General features: G+C 37.1%; 1 protein-coding gene across 2 annotated transcripts in view; it reads left to right on the forward strand.

The window, feature by feature from the left end:
• Positions 1 to 2,892: 2,892 nt before the first annotated feature.
• Positions 2,893 to 21,198, forward strand: part of alcama (activated leukocyte cell adhesion molecule a) — a 109,722-nt gene continuing 91,416 nt past the window's right edge. Inside the window, exon 1 of one of the 2 annotated variants that reach the window (XM_039744428.1) lies at positions 2,893 to 3,291. In XM_039744428.1, the coding sequence (XP_039600362.1) occupies positions 3,234 to 3,291 (58 nt within the window). In that variant the 5' untranslated portion in view covers positions 2,893 to 3,233. Of the gene's footprint in view, positions 3,292 to 3,712; positions 3,843 to 21,198 lie in introns of those variants that run through there. The other variant, XM_039744427.1, reaches the window with a different exon arrangement.

The raw sequence follows: 21,198 nt of genomic DNA on the forward strand, positions 1-21,198 counted from the left end.
CTGTATGTGAGCATGTTCACCCTGCGATGGATTGGTGCTCTGTCCAAAGACTGTTCCTGCCTTGTGTCTGATGCTTGCTGGGATAGGATCCATATTTCCTATGACTCTGCTCTGGATAAGCGGGTCTGGAAGATGGATGGAAGAATGGATGGATAACTTCAGAGCTGAAATCTAGACTTGGACCCCAAACAAATGTTGTTGTAGGGTCTGAAATGAGAAGTTTATCTTAAAAAATCTACAATCATTGAACTAAAGGACCTCTGCAAGTAGAGGTGAATCAGAATTCCTTTAATGAATATATCTTTAAACTACAGGAGACATATATATGCAGTTATAGTTTCTAAATGTGGTGCAATCAGTAGGACCATTATTTCTTCACACAATAGATAAATAGATAGATAGACAGACAGATAGATAGATAGATAGATAGATAGATAGATAGATAGATAGATAGATAGATAGATAGATAGATAGATAGATAGATAGATAGAAGCTCAATAAATAAAACAAATGTTATCATATTATGTCAAACAACAAACATCTCTGAAATATATCACAGAATGAAAGAAAGAAAACTAAAAAGAAAGAAAAAAATGCAAAACATCTGACAATGAAGCATTATAGAGGTGTATTGCCACTTGTATACAGGAGCCCCAGTAGCATTTCCTTACACCATCCATCCATTATCCAACCCGCTATATCCTAACTACAGGGTCATGGGGTCTGCTGGAGCCAATCCCAGCCAACACAGGGCACAAGGCAGAAAACAAACCCCGGGCAGGGCGCCAGCCTACCACAGGGTGCACGCGCACACACACACACACCAAGCACACACTAGGGACAATTTAGGATTGCCAAAGCACCTAACCTGCATATCTTTGGACTGTGGGAGGAAACCAGAGTACCCGGAGGAAACCCACACAAACACGAGGAGAACATGCAAACTCCATTTCCTTATACACTTCTGCTAAATAATTTGTTGACTGAAAATACTCAGTATTGGTGTGTCAGAAAAAGGTTGTGCTATATTGTTCATAATGGCACCCAATTTTGTTTTAATTCTCATCTTCACCTCTATCTCCTGCGAGTAGAGTGTGTTGTTCCATAACTAAGTCTATATTTTTAATTAGCTTTTTCATTCTTTAAGTAATGTTATTGGCCCAGCACATCACTGCATACAAAATCACACTAGCCATCACAGAGTTGTAGAATATGTGAAGGATGTCATTATCCACAGTAAAAGAATGCAGTCTCCTAATTAAAAAAGAGGTGTTCTGCCCTTTCTTATATAGTTTCTCTGTGTTACTAGACCAGTCCAGCCAGTCACTGATGTGGAATCCTAAGTATTTGCTGGAGTGCACCACCTCTACATTCACTGCCTGAAAAGTGTCTTGGCATGGTGCAAGTCAATAACCAATTCCTTGATTTTACTGATATTAAGTGGCAGACAATTCTTTCTGCACAAAAAAACAAAGTTTTGAAACTCACTTCTGTACTCTTTCTTACCACCCATTTCAGTACACCCCATAACTGCTGAATTACCTGGTGTTATATTTATAGCCTGAGGTGCACAGAATAAAGCTCCCTTGTCGTGCTCCAGTTTTTCTCATATCCATTTCAGTGACACAGTCCTTGAGCCTCATAAACTGCACTCTGACGGACAGTCCATAATCCATGACACGATAGGTTCATCTGCCTACATACTGTATCTCTGAGATTACCCCTGAACAGGGATGGCAAAATGGCATTTAAGGTACTGGAGAAATCCCAAAACATAATCCTTGCAGTGTTGCCAGTTTTGTCCTGGTGAAAGTAAGCTTGGAGGAGTAGACAAAAAATTGCATCTTCCACTTCAATTTTTGTTCAATAGTCAGACTGTAGTAGGTCCAGTTTGTCTTTGACAAAAGGACATGCAGTCCAGGACTAGGCTCTCAAAGGTCTTCATGATGTAAGACATAAGTACCACCATGGTCTGTAATCTTAAGGTGAAGAGATGCCTGCCTTCTTTTGAACAGGGACAATGCAGGATTTTTTTCCACGACAGACTGAATAGGTGGCAGAGGATAACACAATGTTGGTTAGCACAAGCCATATAATCTTGTGGACTGAGTTGCATCTGGTCCTGTGTTTTTTTTTATAGTTAATAGTTTCTAAAGCTGGTGCAATCAATTGGATCATAACTTATTCACAAAAAGCAGTTTCTTGTGCAACTAACTTTAATAAATACATGAAATGGTTTAAAAATATGTAATTTGTTCTTACAGTCCCTTTTCCCTTACTTTGGGTATTGGGTCAAGAGCTAATAAAACCTATTGTGGAAAATATACAATTGTACACAGAAAAAGGGGATGGGGAAAAACTTTTTCAAGGATGTGTGCCTAAAGCAAGCAAACAGACAGTAATACAAATCCATCCATCCATTTCAAAAGGAGGGGTTGTGGTGCGAGTGTAGAAAGGACCAAGCCTCGACTAGGAAGCGGAATATTTAATCACAATTTAAAAGACCCAGAGAGATCAAATGAGCTCTCGGACACTGCTGTGCAATATACAATAAAAACACGTTTAATATTTAAAAGTATTAAAAATATAACATGTAACACTTATATCGGTTTATCTTGTCTAGCTGTAGTTAAATTCACAAGCTGAATCATGATGTCACTGTAACAGGAAAAATATTCACCAACCTGTAATAGGGGAAAATACAAGAACATTCATAAATTAGCGTGAATCGAAGCAGAACAATTATGTGTTTGAGGCGCTGTCCGAGCGTTTGTCACCTGACATCCCACTTGAGTAAAGTTAGCAGCGTGCGCGCCGCCGCCGAGTCCCCAGAGAGCTGGTGGGAGTTTTCTAGGCTGTCTGGGTGGGGTGTAGAAAGGCGGAGCGCGCTTCCCGCACTTGTCATTGCTGGCGCTGCATGCCTAGCGGACGCATCCACCTGCTGAGCAGCACCCGCGCTTACCCTTCTTGGAGCCTTGTTTCGGAGTCTAGGGAAAAATCCGCAGTATTCGACTACTTTTTTTTTTCTTTCGGAACAAATCTGTGTGATTTGGTATTGAAGGCGGGTTAAAAGCAAACATCCAGGTCGAAGAAAGAATCAAAAGAGGACCGACAAAACTTTTTAGAAAAATTGCCGAGTTTTCCCGGGCAACGGGAACCTTACAGTTCACTACAGGTAGCTGATACGTGGGGGAAGGAAGGCAAAGGAAAACAAAAGCCGACCTGCGATAAGAATGGATGCCCGGGGTCTATGCTTTCGCTTGTTCGTCTTGCTGTTGCCGGTGTTGAGAGGTAAGTTTCCCCACAAAGTTCATTATTTTACTTTATGAAATCGGTGGAGGTTTGCGGGCTGAAAATTTCATTATCGCGGCGTCTGTGTCTATTAAAATAGAACAGTGAAAAGCCGAATCCTGGAGACCACTGACCGTGAAACAACGGGGTTTTATGGGGGTTGAGTTTGGGTCGAGATTACTTTTTCTCTTTTCTACTTTCGGTTTGGTGACGAGTGACTGGATGATTCAAGTATGTTAAAAAAAGTCGCATCATCTGACTCGGAGATCAGTTCCTCGTTTTTCAGCGGGTTTTACGCGAAACGTCACCTTTCACCCTCTGCTCTAAGCGATCGTGTTGTGCCGCCTCGTGGACTCAACACATCAGGTTTCTTTCTGGCACTGATCTGCGCCGTTCACCTACGGGCTGTCGCACATTTTGTTTAGGAGGTGGGGTGATGTGCGTTCAGTCCCAGGAAGCGCAGACCGGAGTGGTGACTATCCCTGCGGCGGCAGGCAGTGACTCGTCGCCGTTGAGATTGCAGACCACCCCCTCCCTCGCGCGCTCCCGTGGTAACTTGCAAATTGCTTTCTCCGCACCGAGAATTAAAGATTCATCTCCGATAGATTTAAGACCATCTGCTTAAAGACAAGGGGGATGTGCTAATAGGAACGGAGACGCTGGCTTGTAATCTCGCGAAGCAGGTTTGGCAACAGTCCAAATCAAGGAGGAGAAAAATATAAGTTTGTTGGCTGATGCGGGTACTGCGAATGAATGCTATATCATGCATTCGAATTAAGACTGTTTTCTGTATGTCGCCTTTAAGTGCAGAAAATCCTGCCGCGATTCATACGTGTAGTATTGGCAAAAGAACCATGCTTATTCATTCCTAGATTTTTTTATTAAGAATATTGCCAAAAGGTTTTGCGCTAGTGTTCACTATGCATATATCCAACAAAGATGGATCAGTGGAATCGATACTGCCAGTACTGACTCCATGCAAGTGGATACACAGTTTTAATAGTTTAAAATGTAGACCAGTGCCGCCGAACTTACGGGCGTATATTAGGTGTGTTCTGCGCCCGATCGGATCGTTGTGACAGTCGTTGTTCCCATTAATGCTGAACAACATGTTGAGTGTTGTTTTCCTGTTAATTACTAGGTGCATACTAAAGTATCAAAGCACTGAAAGCAAAAAAAAAAAAAAAACTTCCCACTCAAAATATAGAAAATCCCAGGCGCCAGAAAAAAAAGCCTGCCTTCTTTGATAAAGTTTAAAAGCCCCTTGTTTTTAAAAGCTGCGCTTAGAAGTTCAGGAGACAGATGTGTGGTTATGCTTTGGTCTTAAGCTCGCCTTTCTTTCTTAATCAGCTAGTGTTCACGGGGATGTTACGCGCTTAGGTTTGATGTGTTTTTTCTTAATGCGGTGTGTTCTTTTTGGGGTGGGGTTGGGGGTTGTTTGTGGCGGCAGCAGCTGTTCATTTTAATGACTGTCAGACGGTAGAAGATTAGATGAGCTGTTGAAACGTGATTGCGCGCACTCTTTCATATAGCGCCTTCAAGGATTGTGGGAGCCGCAGCCAAATGCTTCGGGGTAGACCGTATATTGTAAGGATGAAACGGATAAATCGGTAGCATCTATAATCCATGAAGCAGTGAGGATTACGAAGTCTGTTAGCTAAAACGTTTTAGGTCGGTCTTGACGCAGGAAAGTCAAGTCCACCAGTTTAAATTTACAGGAAAAGGAACCCATGAATAGATGGTCTCTTAGGAACCACCCCTTGATTCGTTTACAACCCCCTTTTTATTGTGTACCTGCGAGGGTCAACAATATAAAATGCGAAATATGGGTACTTAGGCGTAGTAATGAACGAGAAAGAGGATTTTCTTATATTAAAGGTCTGCAGTTGTATTTTTATAAATTTTTGGACGAAGTGAACGATGTTCACTGTGTTGATTAAATTTGATGTAGTTATCTTTTGAGTGCTTCACTCGCCAGTAACCAAACTGCATTAGTAAGCATGGCCCCTTTGTTTCAAATTACAGAGGGTGCATTGTTGGGATAGACTCTGTAGCAAGAGTGGAGCAGATAGTCGGTTTACCCTTATTTTAAATGCGGACCCCCTGGGATTGTAAGGCAATATTTTCCAACTGAATTGTTAATAATGAATGCTTTATATCCTTTTATGTCTTCATTTTTATTGCGGTGTATCCGAGGATGTAGTGGTTCTGTCCCAAATATTTCCCTGAATGTGTGTCTTAATTCAATTTAATTTGCATTTTAAATCGTTTAAGCATGAGTAGTTTAAATTATTGTAAACATACTTTGTGTCCGTTTCATTTTAACGCTCAATATAATTCACTGGACTTTCAGACCTCCAGCAGTTTGTCAGCTTTGTGCACATAACAAAGATAGTTCTGTTGCATTGGTGAATTAATTGAAATATACAAAAGCTGTTAAACTTGCCTTTTAAATTATACCTTTTATACTAAAGTTTTTAGTGTTAACAGAATCCAGTACGTCTGGGTTTCTCGACTTGTCTTCCGTAATGACAGGGTTTAAGCTTTAACTTTCCTCTGATAGGCATGGATCAATGCCTGAAGGAGAATAATGTGGCAATACCAACTGCATTCCTCTCCAGCTAAAGTTTCAGCCATGCTCAGTAGTTTGGTTTTTGTCATAGTAGTTATATATTTATAAAAGCAACTAATTTTTGTAAAATATTCTAGTATGTAATAGTGGTTTGAGTTTGGGTGCAGCAAACGGAAAAGTGACATGTTAGCTCCAGTAGTTGCCCATGTGGGTGAAGATTTTTGTGGTTATTGGATGTATTAGAAAGAAGACAATGCAGAAATTAGTTCAAAGAGATGGTTCATGCAGGGTATGGCTTTAGTTTGTTTAGTTTTGACTTCATGTATTGTCATAGGCGCTTGGATTCTATGTGAAGTAGGCGAAGATGCAGTTAATTATTGATGTTGAACTATTTACAGTGTGTGTGGTTGGGGGAAGGGGTTGTATGTCATTACTGCTTCTTGATCTGGTGTCCTGATATTGAATCTCCTGGTTCATGTGGATTTTGAATGTTCTCCCCAATGTTCATTTGGGTTTCCCTCCCACATTCCCAAAGATGTACAGATGGTTTAATTGGAGGTTATGAATTGGCCCTAGTGTGATTGTGGTTGAGTACAAGACTGGGCCCAGCAATTGACTGGAGTCCTGTGCAGGGCTTTTTCTTGCATTTTGAACAGTGTGACAGGGTAAGTTCTGGCCCCCCATTACTCTAAAATGGGTTTAATGGTTTTGAGGATTTTTTGGATTTAATTTAGGTTGACATTAATTTGCATTTTTTGGTCTTTGTAATTAATAAAAAGTGAGCAGAGTTGTTGCATAACAATGTTTAATGAAAGTATTAATTATTTGACAGTCTAATTTCTGTCACTGTATAATTTATTTTCCTCCAGATTTGGAAAGGTTTTTTTTAAGGTTTGTTAATAACATGGTTTACATTCTTTCATGGAAGAAGATGCATCCTTTTAATGTAGTAAAATGTTCACCTTAAATAAATTTCCACAAAAAATATGCATACCATGCATTTAGTAAGTAGCAAAAGGTGTTTGTGTCCAAGCTTTTTGAGGTAAAAAATGCAGATGACCAAGTTATAATGATGACTTTTGATAATCAGTGTCTGCTGCTGCTCTAGGATTTCTTTCTTGATAGGGTTTACTGAAATAGGCATGGAAAATGCAACCTATCAATTCAATACTAAGTCTCATGTAAGGCCATCAAGAGAAGACCGTGAGAATTTTTTATGGTAATACAGGAATGGTCCTCCTAATTTCCAGGTGTGGTGATTTTTGTTTTTACCTCTTTCTCACAAAGTGCCCTCTTTCCAAATATTTCACATACATTTTCCAGTCACTTCAAAAACCCAAATTGATTAATACAGCTTAATATTAAAGCAACTATTAAGCATTTTATAGCTTTGCATTGTTTAGCACAAATGTTATAACCAAAATATAACAATAATTAAATAGTTAAAAAAATTGCTTCCTCAGGTTAAACAAGGGCCCTTGGGAATACTTGTTAGTGCTATTATATGATGGCAAATGTTTACTTTTGCACATAGCTTAATTGCATCATCTGTCTTTTTTTCTTGAAGCTTGATTTAATTCTTCTCTGTGCACTTTCTAAAGAAAATTGTTGAGTGGTTGGTGTTTCAAATATAAACATAGACATGTTACTTTGGAAAAAACTTTGGTGTTTTATTTTTGTCCTGAGCTAAATGAGCTAGTGGAATGAAAAATAACATTTGTGTTCTAATATTATTTATGGGCTAATTTATGCGACCCTGAAAGTAACCGATTCTGATTTGTTTGGTATACTGGTTCTGAAAAAGTGTCAGAAAACCCAAATTTTAAAATGGTATGGATTTTTGGTACTGAAAGTAAACACGATCTTTCCTCTCAATACCTCTTCCCTTCACATTTTCCCAAAACTAGGTAGTTTTATAGGTTGGAAATATCAGTTTTGGAGACTTATCGAAACCACAGGCTTTGATGCATTTGGGGCTTCATGAATTACTTGACCCCTATACCCTACCTACCCCCCCAAGTGTTGATGTGCTTGGGACTTCATTGTGACAAATCTATTGCCTCGATGATGGCATGAAATGTGCAATCATGAAGTAAAGCAGTGTGTATTACAGGACGATGACGAGGCACACTAGGAAGGCTGGGGTAAGGGCGAGAGGGGTAGGTACTGGTGTCCCAAAGTTTATAGTCATTGTTGAAGTCTAAATTTTAGTACCAATCCAACAATAATTCTGATATATTTAGCATTGCCAGTAGGGACAGACAGTACTTGTATGAATAAACCTGACCAGTTCTTCAGAAGCAATTTTCTGCATGGGTATAGGTTGTGTATTTTCAGTTTTACTTGTGTTTGAACCTGTTTTTCAAGTGTACACTTTTTTTTGAAAGCTTTATATTGTGTACATTCATTTTTGCAATTATTTGAAAACAAATTGCAAAATGGCAAAATATTGCAAGGTATCATGCAAGAAAAAATGTTAGACTGACCTTTTTTCTATTGCTTGTTTGTGCTGTAGGATTTGTGTGTATGCACATTTTATGAGTGCCAATTTGTTGCATATATAATATACTTTTAAAGGACTTTGCAAACATTAGTGTTGGCTATAAATGAACAGCGCTCAAACAACATTAAAGTCTTAATTGCAGGTGGTAATTAAGTCAATGGGTTAGTAGGTAAGCATGGATAAAATTAGAAACGCGAGGTCAGGATTAAAGATGAGAGTATCAGATTTTTGAATCCAGTGAAGATTCCCTTCTTCACTTTGGATGTAGACAGGCGTTTAGTGGGTTATAAAGAGAGCGTGAAATAGACCTCAATAAACATTGCTGAAAGCAACCTGGGGTAGAAAAAAGACAGCTTCAAGGTCAAACTCTCAAGTATGTGGCAAATGTGGATTTTTGGAGACTTTTCATTGTAATTGTATCCTTTTGGAGGCTTTTTTCCCTCTGGACATGTAGCTAACAGAATCTACACACTGAATGATCGTTTATTTTCACAACCTTGTAATGTCAGGTTTGTTTCTGTTAAGCCATCTTGTGGCTAACCTGTACCAAGCAGTTAAAAGAAGGAATAAACATTGGAAGAAAACAAGCTGCTACTTTGAAAAGAGAACCTGAGTGCAACAGCCACATGGGGCCTACCTTTATGCATCTCGGTCTAATTTGTTTCTGAGGGAGTGACCTGGCTATCAACCAACCACAATATCCTGCACCAGCACTTCCCTCATCTTTCAGGCCCAATTCCTCCACTCTCTCTCTCTCGATTCTTTGCCCTTTCTATGGATTTAATTGTGCTTAATGTTTTTGCCATAAGGATTATTTTACCAGTCTTCCTATTTTCACTTCTGGGACAGGAACAGCCTCACTATTGATTCAGGGACACCAGAATAAAACCCTCTGTTAAGTATATAAGTGGTTGTAAAAGAAATGTACAAAATTCTGTATTGTCTGAAATAATTGTTAGAGTTTGTGAGAAGAACCTGTTCCTCCCCGGTCATTCTGTAATGTGCTAAGATGCAGATAATGACAGCTGTACTATTGTGTAAATTGTAGAACTAACCAAGTTGGTCTTTTGCACGAGTATACCAAGGGTATCTCCATACTACTAAATTCTCATTTAAAAACAATGTTTTTAAACAACAGTGATCTCCATCCATACTTTTGTTCTCACATCGTTTACAAAAGTATCTCAGTCCACACTAAAATGTCCAAAAAAAGCATTTGACATACCGTAGGTGTTCCCATTCATTGGGCACGTGCATGCCATTGGAAAAATCTGTAAAGAGATGGTAGTAGCGCCTGCCAAGGGAATAATTGCAGAACTGTGGTGACCAGTAAATTATTTGCCTTTAGTGGATATACAGTGCATCCAGAAAGTACTCGCAGCGCATCACTTTTTATGTTTTTTAAGTTAGTCTTATTCCAAAATGGATTAAATTCATTTTTTTCCTCAGAATTCTATACATAACACCCCATAATGACAACGTGAAAAAATTTTACTTACGGTTTTTGCAAATTTATTAAAAATAAAAAAACTGAGAAAACGCATGTACATAAGTATTCACAGCCTTTGCCATGAAGCTCAAAATTGAGCTCAGGTGCATCCTGTTTCCCCTGATCATCCTTGAGATGTTTCTGCAGCTTAACTGGAGTCCATCTATTTTAAATTTAGTTGATTGGACATGATTTGGAAAGGCACACACCTGTCTATATAAGGTCCCACAGTTGACAGTTCATGTCAGAGCACAAACCAAGCATGAAGTCAAAGAAATTGTCTGTAGACCTTTGAGACAGGATTGTCTCGAGGCACAAATCTGGGGAAGGTTACAGAAAAATTTCTGCTGCTTTGACGGTCCCAATGAGCCCAGTGGCTTCCATCATCCGTAAGAAATTCAAAACCACCAGGACTCTTCTTAGAGTTGGCTGGCCATCTAAACTGAGCGATCGGGGGAGAAGGGCCTTAGTCAGGGAGGTGACCAAGAACCCGATGGTCACTCTGTAGAGCTCCAGATCTGTGGAGAGAGGAGAACCTTCCAGAAGGATAACCATCTCTGCAGCAATCCACCAATCAGGCCTGTATGGTAGAGTGGCCAGACGGGAGCCGCTCCTTAGTAAAAGACACATGGCATCCCTCCTGGAGTTTGCCAAAAAGCACCTGAAAGACTCTCAGACCATGAGAAACAAAATTCTCTGGTCTGATGAGACAAAGATTGAACTCTTTGGTGTGAATGCCAGGCGTCATGTTTGGAGGAAACCAGGCACTGCTCATCACCAGGCCAATACCATCCCTACAGTGAAGCATGGTGGTGGCAGCATCATGCTGTGGGGATGTCTTTCAGAGGCAGGAACTGGGAGACTAGTCAGGATAAAGGGAAAGATGACTGCAGCAATGTACAGAGACATCCTGGATGAAAGTCTGCTGTAGAGCGCTTTTGACCTCAGAGTGGGACGACGGTTCATCTTTCAGCAGGACAACGACCCTAAACACACAGCCAAGATATCAAAGGAGTTGCTTCAGGACAACTCTGTGAATGTCCTTGAGCAGCCCAGCCAGAGCCCAGACTTGAATCCGATTGAACATCTCTGGAGAGATCTTAAAATGGCTGTGCACCGACGCTTCCCATCCAACCTGATGGAGCTTGAGAGGTGCTGCAAAGAGGAATGGGGGAAACTGGCCAAGGATAGGTGTGCCAGGTTTGTGGCATCATATTCAAAAAGACTTGAGGCTGTAAATGCTGCCAAAGGATCATCGACAGAGTATTGAGCAAAGGCTGTGAATACTTATGTACATGTGATTTCTTAATAAATTTACAAAAACCTCAAGTAAACTTTTTTCACGTTGCCATTATGGGGTGTTGTGTGTAGAATTCTGAGGAAAAAAATGAATTTAATCCATTTTGGAATAAGGCTGTAACATATCAAAATGTGGAAAAAGTGATGCGCTATAAATACTTTACGGATGCACTGTATGCTGCATTCAAACTGTGCAAAACACAATTTAGATGCATACTGGTACGCAACACAACAAGCACCAAGTGTCTGCTTTCTATGCCTGCTGTATTGGAGTTTGGTTTTATTCCATAAAGGATGTCAAATTAGGGAATGAGACATTGTAATGAGCACAATCTTAAGTATGGAAGGGCTCTGTAATAAGCAATAGCAAATCGAAGCCAGATTAGAGTCAGCGTTTTCAATAATCTGAATTTTTGCTGTCCTTGTTACATCAGTGAGGCAGTATTTTCAGAAATATGTGGTTCTGGAGTGTGTTTTCAAAGTCTCAGTTCTTACAGGCTGAAAATACCATGGTTGTGTAAATAAAAGAAAATGGGGATTAATATTTTAAAGGGTAATGTGGGTGGGGCCCTATACTAAAGACCCATGCAATGATAAGGATGGATAATTTCATACCACATGTTAATATTTAAGTTCCACTGCATAATAATAATAAAAAAAAAGTATTTATTTAGGAGAGATTTAAGACTCATTTTAAATGTTATTTTTTATCATGGTTATTCACTTTTGATACCTTCTAAACATATAGTTTGAACTATTGGATTCCTTCTGCCCAAGGCAATTGCTAATGTTAGTCTCAAAATGTCTCAGATGGCTTAGTCATCAGAGAGCACTTAATAATTATCAGTATCCAAGGTACACTTTTTCATCACAGCATGACCTTTTGATCTGTTTCAGTATATGCACCATTGGTTATCAAGCCCATTGTTTTAATTCTTCCCTCAATTTTTGCTTTTTCAGTGACCCTTTCGGTAACAGTTCTGTGTGTGCCTGTTTTCAGTTACTTTGGCAACTATTAACAAAGCAAACACTCTAATCTAAACTTCTCCATTTTTTTTTGAATGTGTTCTGATTAATCTGAATTTAAATTTAGTTAGCCAATAAAAGGTGTCATTTTGCTTGACTTCTCACTACATTCATACTTTAGCATAAACAGTCTGTAGAAAGAATATACAGTACTTAAATAAGCAGTTAATGTAAGTGAAGGTGATACCAACCCATGCTGATGTGTTCTTGTGTGTGCTTGTTTTTCACAGTGCTGCTTCTGTATGTGTACATGGGTTAAAGCAGGACTTGCTCCTTGATAGGAAGGATTGACACAGAGATGATCTTCAGGATTTTCTTTTTCTGCTGCAGGGCTATTTTTATACCTAATTTAGTGATACTGTTTAGGTGATGGTTAAATTGTGTTAATACTAGTTCTGTTTCCACCAAACTATACATCAGTCATTGTGTTTTTTATTTAAGTACTAAAGGCACACCCTTCTCTGTTTTAGGTATTTCTTTAAAGTGACCATTTAAATGTAAATCATCATTTGCATTTTTGTGATTCTTGCTAAGTGAAGCGTCCTAATGTACCTATTTCAGCAAGTGTTACTGTCGGGTAGCTTAAAAAATAAAACCACAGAACTTCATACTTATTGTACAGCAAGGATGACCATGAGTAAGTCATTCATTCTTCATTGTAATTTTCTTGTTAGTGGTTTTTGCTTTTGAGTATTTCTTTAAAAAATAATTTTACAGCATGTGATTTTTAAACCGATTCTTTCATTAAAATAAAATAATATGGCTAGTGATGTTGGTGGTAAATTTTCTTCTGTTCTACATATGTTAAATGTTGATAAGATTTTAGCTAACTAAAATTCAATTTTGGATGATAACAGCTTACATTTCTAAAAGATACTTACTGGCAGTTGTCTTACATTCAGTTTCCAGAAGCTTAAAAGCTTCACCTTGTTTGAGATTGTTTTCTTGTTACTGCTTGTACTGCAACCCATCTACCCCCCTCCCCCTCCCCATATTTAGAAGTATGGTGATTCCAAGAAGATTTTTTTTTTTCTTCACCCTCCATCCCACTGCCTCATGAACGTCTGTTGCTGCTGTTGTATCAAAGGCTGGCATCAAAAATGAAAAGTGTGTTCGTATTAATAATAATAATAATAATAATAATACATTTTATTTATATAGCGCCTTTCCCATGCTTAAGGTGCTTATTAGTAACCTTTTCAGCCTTCCTGATGGAGAGTTGGCTTATATGGTAATTATTTAACTTTTTCTTGAGGTCTTTAAAGACAACATTGACTGTTTTCTTTATGGTGTTTTTTTTTTTTTTTCCACTTTTTGTTTTGCATTACCCACTTGAAATATTTGCTTCCATTCTCCTTTTTTTTTTTTTAATTTTTGACAACTCAAGGGATCAATTACAATTGTATTGCTTGCTTGTTAAAAGAAAGACCCAGCAGATATGTAGATATATGTAAGTCAGGGATAAAAAGTGCACTGCTAAATGCCTTAGCATACTTTCTTTTGTTGGAAAGTTATGCCGATTTCTCTTAATTGAAATGTATGTCGAGCACAGCAGTGGAGGATGGGTGAATATTGCAGATGTTTTTTTTTTTGGAAAACCTGTTGGGTTCCAGGTGCTTTGTTTTCACCAGGAAGTCCAACTGTTTGTGTTTAAACGATTTCTATTGTTCTTTACGCTAGTTGCCCTCCCCTCTTAGTATCGTGCTGCCGTCGTTAACTTTGGTGGGTTGCAGGGTGGGGGTGGGTGTTGGGGCTTTAGACCATAGAAAGAGTATACACGTGAAATATGACTTTTTGAAAGTTAGGAGAGAAGAAAGGAATTTGAATGTTCTTCAGATATATTTTACTTGTGGTTAATTAACGCCATATCAAAAAGGTGCATAGTTTAGAAAGTGGACAAACTCCTATCTACTAAAATGCTAAAACCATTTTCTTTATTTATCATGCTTGAAACTTGTGCAGGATATGAATAAGGTTGGAGACCAGCATTCCAGAGTGTGTTTTTTTTGCCTTGGGCCAGACAAAGTTATGAACCTGAGACGTGTCATCTTTATTTAAAAAAAAAAAAAGTATGGAGAAAGCGCAACTAATTTAGAAATATCTGGACAATAGAGAAGCTTCCCCTGAATACTTTTTATGGCTGTTTTGTTCTGCTTGCTATGGGCTTTATTCCTTTGTGGTTGAAATACCAATCTGAAATTAAGCACTTACTGGAAAAAGTCACATTTAAAAAATGTATTCATTTTTTGGATGCTTTGATTCTCCCCCAACATATTCTCATAATACACTTGCAATTATTAAGCACAGTTATTTATTTTTATGCTGGACAAGTAATGCCTCATAATAAAAATGAGAAAGTTTAGTTTGAAATAAGCAAAATATTTACAGCAATTACACCTTTTTATCTGGTTCTCTTCCAAAAAACCCTTCCAGTCATGAATATTGCTTGTATAACAACAGAGTGTTTTGTAACTACTATTGTGTTAATAGCAATTGCTTCCTTAATTGCTTATTGAACATAGTGCGTGAATGTAAATACATACACATTTTCTGAAGCTCATGTATTAAAAACAGAACAGTAAACAGGTAAACGGTGTGTCTTACACTGAGATACCTGTTGAAAGCTCAAGTGATAACTGGCTAATTTTAGACCATGGACTAGACTAGACTATGTCTGTTTGTTGCCCTTGGTTGGAGATTAGTCCCAGCAGATTATCTTGGAATTTATTTGAAAATGATTGTCAGATAACACAGAAATGTTGGTCATGGTTAAAGTAACCTTTTTAGAAAAGAAAGTATAAACAAAAAAATATATACAGTATATCATACTGTGATGCCCGCTCTCCCTTCTGCAAACCTCTCCTTTCTGCAATCAAGAAACCTTTGCATTTACGTTAATTGTAATTGGTAAGAAATGAGACATTCTTTATTTTAAGGATTTTTTTTTAATGTTAACATCTTTGGGGGTAAAAAGAAAATGCTACAGTCCAAAATGAACAGAACATTAAAAGCCTGAAAGGTCGAAGAGGTGGGCTGCCCAGGCATGGTTAGCAGGATTTGGAAACAGTGTGATCCCTAAACGTGCCTGAACATCAATGATGAAATGTCATTTCATTCAGTACCATTTGATTTAAAAACGGGTTTTTATTCTCACCCTACAGATGAACTGTAGTTGGCAAGAAAAGCTGCATATTCCTCCTTTAACGTCATTTGATTCCCAAAAAAATCTTCTTGTATGTGCAGCACGATTAACAGCAAAACACTGTGCTGCATTCTCTATAAATCTGTAAGAGTGTAGAGCGTTATCCAGGCCCAGATCATTAAAGCACAGTGTGAGTGCAGGCTAGCAGGGGAATAGGGAAGGGGGACAGTCGTACTCGGGCATGGTACAGAACAAACATGCCTGGTGTGAGTACATCTTGAATCTCCTACAGGCATGTTTTACTGGTTCATGATGTCGCATCAACTTTGTCTCCAGTTGTGTTGCATATAGCATCTGGTACTTGCTAGTCTGATTTTCTCGAGGGCATTACTAACTTATGATATCATGTCAACTTCATTGTGAAAATGAGCAGCACCATTGTATGAGACACACTTGTCATTCTGCTATTTGATTTGAATGAGGCTTTAAATTATTGAACAAATAAAATGAAGGAAAACTTAGGGTTTTTTGTCTCAATATTTGCAGAAGCAACATGGGATAAAAGCTGTAAGCAGAGAACCTAAAGCACATCTTATTTTGAGAGTTCATTTCATGATGTGCATGCCTGCCAAATGAAAACTAGAATCTGCATTCCAGATTTCTAAATTTAAAATTTAATTGAAGGATAATATCAACGAGTCATAAGCAATTACATTTTTGTCTTTATAGTTTCAAATGCGTGTTAAAATAAACCGTGTATTTTTTAACCAGAAGCAGAAATAGAGACCGGACCTATTAGTAAAAATCATGGCACTGGCACCGGCACCTTCATTCATGTTCTCTCTGACTTTTTTCCAAGTTTTGTTTGCTTTGACAGATATTATGACGGAGATATTGTTGTGTCATCAAGGTGCTCTTTGGATGTTTTTTTGTTTAACTACTTTCTTTGTTAATTTGCCTGAAACCCACATCATTTAGACTACAGTTAGCCAATGTAGAAATCTGTTATTTTGAAAAGGAAAAATGGTAGCTACGTAGTGCATGCGAACAGTCCCACTCCTAAAACCATATTTTTGTTCATGTCTATCTGCCAGCTTTATTAAATCATTAATGTAGACTGTTGAAAAAAACATTTTCTTACCTGTTGCAAACCTAGCAACAAATGTATTACAAGAAGAACAGGTTTGGTATTTAATTCCCACCACTGTTCAAGTATTTTTTGCTGTGGTAACAATGAAGGCACATTTCCAGCATTGTTGTGTGCAGATCCCTTCTGTTTATATTTTGAAGAAAGGAATGTTGCAGCTAATTTGGTAAAAGTTTTTGTCCTAAAGAGTTATACTGTAATTAAAATTATCTATTAATTTCGTTTTGATCCTTTCTGGTTCCTGGTGTTTTGTTTTGCATAATTTTTCCACATAATTGGAATGCTACTTGATAAGTAAACTGACTTCTATAAAGTAGCAATCTTTATTCTAAAAATTTTAATGTGACAGGAGGTAAAGAAAATTGGTACATTTTACAGTGTTCTGACACTTCACATTAATACACTCTCTTGGCCAGTGTGGAAGAGTGCTTGTTGGAACACGCTGGAAGTGTTACAGTTTATAATGACAGTATTTAATTTCTAACACATTCATGCTATTACAATAATACTTGCCATTTCTATTTATAAAAGATTCTAATTGTATGCCATTCTTACTTTCAGCTTCCTTATGTTACACTTTTATTTCATTTTTGCTTATGCATACAGTATGTGTAGAGCATTTATTGTTAATGGTCTTCAATAGTCTTCAATGTGAAAGCTATCTTTATAGCATTAAACTGGAGTACTTTTGGTTGTTTACTTAGTTGTAATACAGTATATAGTACCATTCACATCATAATACAAGATAAAGATTGAGACTCAGCCTTACTTATTGTATTTGCATTTTTTAATAGCATTTTAAGCAAACTTAGGAAAATGAAAAAACATGTTTAAGTAAATTCACTGTTATAGATGTTTTTTGTTTTAATATAAAACATTATAGATATCTTTTTCTAGTAGGTAAGTGAGGCCTGAAAGTAGTAGCTTTGACAAAGAATTGCCTTTTGTTTTTACATTTATAAGTAAAGTTAGGTTGTGTATTGGGGACACAAATAGAAGCAGGTGCTTTCCTGAAATAAGACCACTTTTTACTTTGTTTAGAATTGTACCTCCAAGGCAGTTAGACCATAATATTATACTTTAGGTCTGGGACATTATTTTTGCATATATTTCAGTTAAGGGATCTTCTGTCCTTTGAGGGTCTGTTTTGGTGTATGGCTTGTAAGCTCAAGGATTGCATATTACAAGGCATTTGTAACCTAGAGAGCAATGAACAGTATCTCTAGCAGAAACCTACTAAGGGGTCACTAATGGAATCCATGACAAACCATTATTGAGGAAGCTATGTTCTTTGCAACACCCATTATCCTTTGTTGTCATCTCTTTTGCAGCTGTCAGATAGGAATTTTGAAGCTGCATGCTTCAGATCAGATGTCACACCCTGCAGGAACGCTGTTTTCACTAAGTGAGTCTTGGTGATTTGGGTGAACTTTCCAAAATTAGGCAGAACAGTTATAGATGATGAGTGTTATATTACGTTGTTTGTTAGCATTCATTTCTCATTCTCGTTAATATCCAAGGTTATTATCTCTCAATTTTATGCCTCCTGAATGTATCTGTGTGGTTGTTTAATGTGTTTGTGCTATACAGATCAGGTGCTGTTTATTTCAGGTACATCATTTAATTTAACCATTTAAGCTGGTTAAAGTAGTGAAATTCACTTGAAAAAGCAAACAGGTAAAATAACACTTTGTTTTTTTTAACTTAGTAATAATAAGTTACTGTGTGTATACTTTCACTTTTTAAGAATCTTTGATTTAATTTTAAAGTTTCAACCTCCCTTCTTTTAAATAGATGTGCCAGGAGGTGAAGTGTTTGTTTTTAAACTATCGCTACAAAAGTAAGGTTGAATAATAAAACATATACAGTATAACTCAAACTTTCACATTTTACTGGTCATTTTCTTAGTAGAAATGTTGGTATACTAATAAGTTAAACAATTACTATATAAGTAATTTGATCTTAAAGGGATAGTTTTATTCTTCTAATAAGCCATTAGTTTGAGCCATGAGTGGATATTTATTTCCACTGGCTACTCTGCCTAATTAACTGTAAAGTTTTAGGTACTTGCCTACTCTAATGTTCCAATCAAGTGAGCATACCAGCCAAACCTTTTTGGTTTTGTGCTGAGATGAGCCCACCAGATTGTGAATTGAAAGTCTGTTTATCCTTTGATAAGAAAGACACTGTGTGTGTCCCAAAATATATTATTATATATGTTTATAATATATAGTATTTTGAGAATACAGTATTCAATACTACTTAATTTATGATAAAAATATTTTTTCACCTTAAGTGGTAATCTATATTGAAGTTATAGTCAGTTAAATTAGTATTTTAAGATCCAGTATAGTAGTTTATAGTTTGCTTTATTTTTATACTTTACCTTTTATTTAAATGTAATAATGTACAACACCATCTCTTGTGTTTGGCATTCTTTTCCTCCTTGCCTGAAAGAACAGAAACATTGTTACTAATTGTTACTAGTAAATACAATAGAGCATTCAAAGAGAACAACATGTACTTATTTTGCCTAATGCATTGATTTATTCATATTGAAATGTGTTTGCGTTTTGTTTTATGAAACACTTCGAAAATGTGATACGGATGAGTTTAAAAAGCCTAAAAGCTACAAATAAGTGAGGTATTCAAACCTTTCTCTACTTTGCTTTTAACACATACTCTTATGATTTAAATTTGTTTTCTAGTATTCGGTTGACCGAAGCTATAGAATAGTGTTTCTTTTGAACTGTATCTGTCTTTGTGTACATTGTGTAGTTTATTTCTCATTATAGCATTAGCATATTTTTCAGTTGGTGCAGCTATATGAACCTATTTAGCTTGCTTGGTTATGTTCTGATGAGAAACTTTTAACATTAGTATATATGGGTGTTCAGTTTTACAGTCTGTGTTTATCCTGAGAAGGTTTCAGTACTGACAAGTCAGCAAACAAATATTCTGAAGAAGGAGAGCTCAAATTGCTTCTAGCCTTCAGCTTGCCTGACACCATCTAAGACTTTAGAGAACCCAAAATGCCTTTTTCTTGGAGGTAAATTTGATACAGAAACACTTTTAAGGTAATGGTGCTTTGCTTTCTCAGGCTAAACTTTTGACAGTGGACTTTTTTTTTTTTTTTTTTTTTTAAACTAAAATTGAGATGTGTCTTAGATTTTTATTTGGAGGAGATGATATAATTAGTAGATAGATACTTTATTAATCCCAAGGGGAAATTCACATAATCCAGCAGCAGTATACTGATGCAAAAAACAATATTAAATTAAAGAGTAATAAAAATGCATGTAAAAACAAACAATAACTTTGAGTAAAATAGCATTTACTCCCCCGAGTGTAATTGAAGAGTCACATAGTGTGGGGGAGGAACGATCTCCTCAGTCTGTCAGTTGAGCAAGACAGTGACAAAAGTCTGTCACTGAAGCTACTCCTCTGCCTGGAGATGACACTTAAGTGGATGCAGTAGATTCTTCATGATTGAAGGAGTTTGCTTAGCGCCCGTCGCTCTGCTACATATGTTAAACTGTCCAGCTTTATTCCTACAATAGAACCTGCCTTCTTAACAAGTTTGTCCAGGCGTGAGATGTCCTTCTTTATGCTGCCTCCCTAGCACACCACCGCGTAGAAGAGGGCACTCGCCACAACTGTCTGGTAGAACATCTGCAGCATCTTATTGCAGATGTTGAAGGACGCCAACCCTCTAAGAAAGTATAGTTGGCTCTGACCTTTCTTACACAGAGCATCAGTATTGGCAGTCCAGTCCAATTTGTCATCCAGCTGCATTTAGTAATAAACCGCAGTGTAAAAATGAGGTGGTAATAAAGAAAAAAAAGCAAAACTTGGACATTAGTATTAAGCAGGTCACATTCCTGAGGGCTTAAACAAAGTTATTTTAGTAACTGACTAGATACTGATTATTGAAGTGCAAATGCAAATACAGTAGCTATGTATGCTTTTTTTGAACAAATGTAATTTAAAGCATTCTTCAGTTTCTTAAAAAATACATGAAGGGTTTTTGGTTTATGTGCTTTAATTGGTTAATTAGAGTCCTAAATGTACTGTAAATAAACACTTTTAAGCATGGAGAAGGAGCTATATGAATAAAATGTTATTAGTATGTCTTCCAGTGCAGGAGGCAATTCATGTGAATCAAATATTTAGATGAATTACTGTACATTACAATTCAATTTTTAAAGGCAAGTTTAATCTAAAAACCCTTTTTCTCAAAACAATATTTTTCCTGAATGGTTTTGGGTATGTTAGAATTTTCACAAAGGCTATAAACCTTTGAAAGCATTAGTTGACTTTGACTGTAGATCTAGCAGCCCACTGTATCCAGAATTATATCAGTAGTACCAAGAAGGAAATAGTAAGGAAGGCAGACTTACCTTATTAAATTGAGAGAAATGATTAAATACTAAACATCAAATAAGAAAAGGAAAAAGCAGAAGACCTGCAGCCCGGGGTCTTTCCCAGAATAATAAATTGCATTTCATTGCTGCTGCTCCATCTCCCGTTGCTTCTCCCATGAGATAACTCTGCTTCTGTCTCTCCACCTAGGTGTTCGAAGCCTGTGTTTAAAAACACCTTGCTTTCTGTTTGTGTATAATTATTCTTTCAATTTCTGCAGATATACATACGGTTCATGTTAATGCCAAAAAACATTTTTTTTCACAGTGAAACTACGTTTTCCATATTTTTATATATCATTATGAAA

This window comes from Polypterus senegalus, chromosome 2 (assembly GCF_016835505.1).
Source record: "Polypterus senegalus isolate Bchr_013 chromosome 2, ASM1683550v1, whole genome shotgun sequence".
NCBI lineage: Eukaryota > Metazoa > Chordata > Cladistia > Polypteriformes > Polypteridae > Polypterus > Polypterus senegalus.